Genomic DNA, 6,419 nt, shown 5'->3' on the forward strand with positions numbered 1-6,419 from the left:
GAGGAGGGATCAAAGTATATTACACATAGTTAAGACTATATTATTATCACTTCTCAGCCTTTTGGCTAAGATCAAGTGAAGAGTATTATTTCACAAAACGTTTATTTCTTACACATATTATATTCGTTCACAAACACACATACACACACACACACACACACAAATTCTGGGTCAAGATGTAAGAAGTTATTTTTATTATGGTCAGTCAATACAATGGTCTATAGAGATCACCAAAAACAATAACCATGGAGTTTCCACCCTGGTATTAACGTAAGGGGTCAGCATTGACTATAAAACCAATTTTGTGCTTGGAAGCCAAGGTGAGCCACAGTTGTCAGCTGACCATAGATACTTGCGTTAGACTTGGTTTTTCCCCTGACCCTACACACTTAGGCAGGAGTATGAGCAGTACAAAAAAAAAAAGAAAAAACAGAAAAAAAGAAACCCGAGCTGCAGTTGTTTACTGTGAGTGATACCATGTTATTCCCAAATGGCTAATTAAGATGTTTGCCCTCCTATTCCGTAGTCATACTGTTAGCCTAAAAATGGGTGGAAAATTTTAAGTCATCTTCACAGTTTTGAGATTATAAATGGTCTAAACCAAAGCGATCGGTCATGATGCTATTGTTGATTTGGCTTTTGCAAAATACGCAACCATAGATACAGACAGAACAAGCAATCTTGTCCTAATCTACTTTCATCTGCCTGTAAAAGGACGATCGGAATTATCACATGAAGACCAAAGTCTCTCTCTCAACCTGTAAAGATGCTAGATTTTCTAAAAACTGACCATTTAGACAAACGACAGTGTTCAGCTTCTGAGTCTCGGGACTCCCATGGCGCTTCGACAATGGGTTGGTCAGCCTCCGTTCAAGGGCTGTTGCACACACCTCACCTTGGGAGCTTCTCGGGCAGGCCGGGGGCAGCGCTGGGCAGGGCATCGACACCTGGGTCTCAGCCTCGGCACAGGCCGCAGATCAGAAGCTATGTCCTCTCCTAGCCTACTTCTTCAGGCGTAAAGCAAGGGGTTAAACTAAGTGAGTTACAGAGTCCCTTCCTGAAATAACTTTATTTAACTTGGATGCAGTTCTAAGACTTTTATCCAGCCTGCTCTGCAACTCTGCCTATTGCTTTAATAACAGCTTTAATTCTTTTCATAACTATTTCCGTCAGTTTCACCAACAACCACCTCTCAAACATCCAAGGTCCCACTAAGCTCACTCGGCCCAGACACTTTTAAAAATCAAGTAAAATAAAGCTAATAAGGAACAAAATTTAAGGCATTTTTTTTTTTTTATTTCAGCCAAGGAATGATGCATGCTACAGATTAATCTTTACTTTTCCCCACTTGGTTTTTCAAAGAATACCACCATTTTAACCCCCAATAAACATGGCACTTGTTTCTTTCTTCCCCTTCTAATTTATTCCAGATTTTCAAGTGTTTTCTTCAGTAATGATGCTTTCTCCTGCAGCTCGGGTCTGCTGTCTGTCTCCAGAGTAGCTAAAGACTCAGTTAGGAGCGCTCTGCACTCAGATGTCAGACTTTCCCACTGTTTAGACTCTGAATGGAAAAAGAAGAGAATTAGAATTCTTATAGAACAAGCAAGCAAAAAAACTGAAACTATTCTTTCTGCTTTTCTTCCATATAGCCTATTCCCCAAATAAACGCCAAGCAAGCCCCTGATAACAGTTTGGTATAGAATAGGTTCAGTAGGGGTCTCAAACCTAAGACTGACGATCATCTGACAGCACGTCAGGGAGTTTCATCCTCTGCCCCCAGTACTGGTGGGACAGAGAGAATCTAGGGATGCTGACGCAAAGTGGGAAGGAGGAGGTATCAAGGCAAGGCACGCAGTAACAAAAAAGCCACGTTTTAACAACACAAAAAAACCTCTTTACAAAATATGCTCAGTAAAAAAATCTTGAATAAGTTTCATAATTGCTAAGTCAGTCTGAACAGACAACTTTATTATTCCTTTCTTTAAAGCACCAGAGATCTATACACATACTGAAAATTCTAGAAATTCAAAAAGTACACCAGGTCCTAAATCTTGTCTATGAGGTTCTGCCACTTCCTAGTGATAAGGTTTCAAGCAAGTTGTTTTGCTGTTTAGCCTTATTTCCTCATCTAGAATACATTCGTACATATCTGGCTAACTATGAAAATTCAGTGATGTGATTAAGTGCCTAGCTCTTTTATTTCAACAAGTAAAAGCAGATTATAAGATGTGTGGTGTTACTAAGTCTAAAAGGCCTGCTTCATGGAACCTTAAGAGGGGTGCCTTAATTCTAAGCAAAGAGAGAGAAGTAGAAACAGCAAATATACAAGACTCTAGAGAAAGCTGTTCCATCTTCTCCATTCTTAATCTATAGGCTTAGAATAATTAAAAAAGAAGAGAGAGAAAAAAAGTGGCCTCCTTTTGAAATACCCTACTGGAGAAAATGAGAGCAGTTTTCTTTTATCATTAGAAGAAATCTGCTTCTTGATAAAAGGTTTAAAAAAAAAAAAAGGAAAACAGGAAAAAAAAATAAGATTAAGCAAACTGCTGTCAAATGTGACGAGTTGTGTAGATAACTGTTAAAATGTTTTCCCATCCCCACTCTTCAGGGCGTCACTCTGTTTCTAGGCATGTATACCGACCGGGAGCCCCACTCTGCCACTGGAAGTGACCCAGATTACGTCAGGAGTCATGGTGGTAACAAAACTTTTTTATTTCAACGTAACTATAGCTTCATAATACATTAAAAGTATATAAAATGAAAGAGTACAAATTTAAACACTTAATAAAATTTAAAGGTTTTAGCTTTGTAGATCTCACTCAAGTGCACGTGTACTACTCTGTATTTTAGAATATACACTTATTAAAAACAAAAACAGGAAAAAATTTCTAAAATGTATGCCAGAAAGTATCCTGGCTTTCTGGTCCTCCTCCAATCAGAAGAATCAAAAACTCACCTTCAAGTTTTTTAAGCAGTAATTCTATCACAGATAAAGCTTCTGTTCTCACAGATGAGTAGGTCTTATTTTCTAAGAAGAAAATCAGATATTCACTTTATTTGTTTTATAGGCCTTACAAACAGAACCTCCAAGATTAAGTTAGTGTTACTGGAAGAAAGATGTTCAGAAATTACAAATTCAGAGAAAGATACACCTGTTCTTAAGTAAGCTTCACTTTGCTCATTATCATCAAATACTTGAAATGTGTTACATGTCCACATTCCTTACTTTAAAAAAAAACAAAACAAACACGAAAAAACTGTCAGTCCAATATACCAATCACCACAACAAATGGCAATATTTAAAGGACCGATTTTAGAAGTGAGAAATCAAAGGACACTATCTCAAACACAGAGTTGTCGTCACATGATACCTAAGAAAGGTCTTTAGGTTTGCATGACTTCCTCATTTTGGCAGAGAACATCACACAACCCAGAGGGTTAAGGGCCATCAGGGACACCTGGCTGAGACCCTGCAAAGACGAGTGTCTAAGCCGCTAGTTTTTTATCTGAAGGCAGACTACCTCCAAGAGTTGCAACTAAAAGAGGTTTCTCTGGTGTCTATTCTAGACAGAGCATCTCCTTTGGGGTGAAACTGTCTAAGGAAAAAATTAATATACAACCAAACCCGAGGCAAGGAAAGCAGAGGGTGAGCTTTTAACATCGTTTCTATGCTACAAAGTACAGAGGTGCCTAAAAGGATGACAGTGACCTGCCAATAGGACATAGGAATCAGCTTAAAGGAGCTTCCCCTGGCCAAATATGGAACAATCTGAGCAAAAAATTAATTAAGGAAAATAACTAATTATGAACAGTTGGGGGGGAAGAAAATCCACGAATGAGTACTGTTAACAGAAACATAAAGAGAGGCGGGATCTTGTTTACTAGAGGAGGCCAACTGCCACACGGCAGATATGAAGAAAGCGCCAGAGCTGGATAATCATCTCAGTAAAAATTGGCTCAGGGAAAACCATGGCCGCATGCTAGGTCTAAAGAGGACGTTGTGAAGAGGAGCGGTGTGTCTGCATGGTCTCAGAGTATCTTCCGACTGCTGCTTAGACACAGTTCGGAGACAAGAGGGGTGTCTGAATGGTCTTCAAGCGTGCTCCCACAGGCTGCTTATCAGACACAAGGGAGAAAAACAGCAACTACACAATAAAGAAAACTGAGGAGAACCTTGGCCAGGTAATCAAAATTAACATCGCCAAGCAGGGCAGATGAACACGCTGTGCCTCCGGAAGTGAGAGGACACAGCCTCATTTCCGGAGTTTCCCAACGGGGAACTCATAACTTGGATCTAATCATGAGGAAACATCATAACACACCACAAATGAGAAACATTCTAGTTTAAAAAGGCGGGGGGGGAGGGGTAGAGCAGAAGAAGGGGGACTTTTCTTCAAAATTGTCAATATCACATGAGATAACAGGAAGTGTCCTAGATTCAGGGAAACTAAAAAGACACGACGGCTAAATTCAATAAATAAGCCTGGATTCCTTACTGAAGGGGGGGGGATGTCTATAAGAGAACACTGTCGAATCACCTGAACACCTAAAATATGAATGGTAAAAATCGGATTAAGCCTACTGCGTCAGCGTCATACGACCCGGCTGGTAACCGTACTGAGATAGTACTGAGGACGGCACACTGAAGGACTCAGGAGTCAAAGGGCATGACGTCCCAACATGCTGTCAAATGGTTCAAAAAATATGTACGCAGTGAAGTAACTGGGACAAAATACTAACAGGTGACTTTGGGTAAAGGATATACAGGTATTATATGTACTGTAACGGCAGCTTCTCTGGAAGTTTGAAATTATTTCCAAATAAAAGTAAAAAAGACATGGGGAGTTAAGATGGCGGAGGAGTGGGGGACCCCTCCTTCAGCCGGTCCCCTGAGTCGAGCTGGATAGGTACCAGACCAGCAGGAACATCCAAGGAATCAGCCTGAGATGCAGGAAGATACATCTGGATCTCTACAAATGAACATCTCCAGCGCTGAGTATTGAGGTACGAAGCAGGGGAGCCGTGAAACCGCACACAAATATCGGAAGATAAACGGAAGGGGGAGGGAGCCACCGTGTTCGGGGCCGGGAAGCGGTAGCCACCTGCACGGGGGAGCGGGCGGGCTCGGGACCGGCACCCGCGAGACAGCAGACTGAGACCGTGAGCCGGGATTGTGCGCAACCAGACTGAGGGCCGGAGCTTTGGAGCGCACGGGGGCAGCTGGCGGTGTTAGAAACACAAAGGACTGTGCCTGGGTGGCACAGCGGTTAAGCGTCTGCCTTCGGCTCAGGGCGTGATCCTGGCGTTATGGGATCGAGCCCCACATCAGGCTCTTCTACTATAAGCCTGCTTCTTCCTCTCCCACTCCCCTGCTGTGTTCCCTCTCTCACTGGCTGTCTCTGTCGAATGAATAAATAAATAAAATCTTAAAAAAAAAAAAAAAAAAGAAACATAAAGGACAGAGACGCGCAGGCCCTGGAAATGAGGGCTGGGACGCCGGGTGTGGGGCGCACATCCCGGGACGCTGCAGGGTTGAGCAGCACCAACAGAAACAGAGTTAAAGTGGCCAGATCATCAGCGGAGAACGGTCCGCGATCCCTCTGTTCTGAGACAGAGGCTGGGATTCGGCCACTGCTGCTCTGACTCTCAGAAGAGGCACAGCAAACCTCCAGGGAAAGCCGCCAGAGAACAAAAGCCCGGAAATACCGGTTCACAGCATGCCCATCCCCATCCCCCNGAGACTCTACCCAACAGGGTTGCCTGAGTATTGGCGCAGCAGGCCCCTCCCCCAGAAGGCAGGCTGAAAAATCAAGAAGCCCACACCGTAAGATCCCTATAAAACAAGGGCGCACAGCCTGGGTCCCGGTCAATAATTTGGGCTCTGGACAACCCCGCAACCCCTCCTCATCAGAATGACGAGAAGGAGAAATCCCCCCAGCANGAAGGAGAAATCCCCCCCAGCAAAGAAAAGACAATGAGTCTGTGGCCTCTGCCACAGAACTAATGGATATGGATATAACCAAATTATCAGAAATGGAATTCAGAGTAACAATGGTCAAGATGATGTGTAGACTTGAAAAAAATATTAACGAAAACATTAACGAGAATATAGAATCTCTAAGGGCAGAAATGAGAGCGAATTTGGCAGAAATTAAAAATTCTATGAGCCAAATGCAGTCAAAACTAGAGGCTCTGAAGGCCAGGGTGAATGAGGCAGAAAAACGAATCGGCTAACTGGAGGATGGGTTAGTAGAAAAATCTAATATAGAATCTGGACTCAAAAAAATCCACACACAGGCATGTAGGTTACAGGAGATTAATAACTCAATGAAATGTTCCAATGTCAGAATCATCAGCATCCCCGAGGGGGTGGAGAAAAACAGAGGTCTAGAAGAGATATTTGAACAAGTTGTAGCTGA

At 42.7% G+C, this 6,419-nt stretch overlaps 1 protein-coding gene across 2 annotated transcripts in view; it reads right to left on the reverse strand.

Moving 5' to 3' along the window:
- Window positions 1–1,274: 1,274 nt before the first annotated feature.
- The window catches only part of ECPAS (Ecm29 proteasome adaptor and scaffold), a 100,448-nt gene continuing 95,303 nt past the window's right edge, over window positions 1,275–6,419 (reverse strand). For both annotated transcript variants that reach the window (XM_034664257.1, XM_034664258.1), the window contains 2 exons: window positions 2,957–3,028; window positions 1,275–1,561 (listed from right to left, as the gene is read on the reverse strand). In XM_034664257.1, the coding sequence (XP_034520148.1) occupies window positions 1,422–1,561; window positions 2,957–3,028 (212 nt within the window). In that variant the 3' untranslated portion in view covers window positions 1,275–1,421. The remainder of the gene's footprint in view (window positions 1,562–2,956; window positions 3,029–6,419) is intronic.

The sequence above is a fragment of the Ailuropoda melanoleuca genome, chromosome 7, assembly GCF_002007445.2.
Source record: "Ailuropoda melanoleuca isolate Jingjing chromosome 7, ASM200744v2, whole genome shotgun sequence".
NCBI lineage: Eukaryota > Metazoa > Chordata > Mammalia > Carnivora > Ursidae > Ailuropoda > Ailuropoda melanoleuca.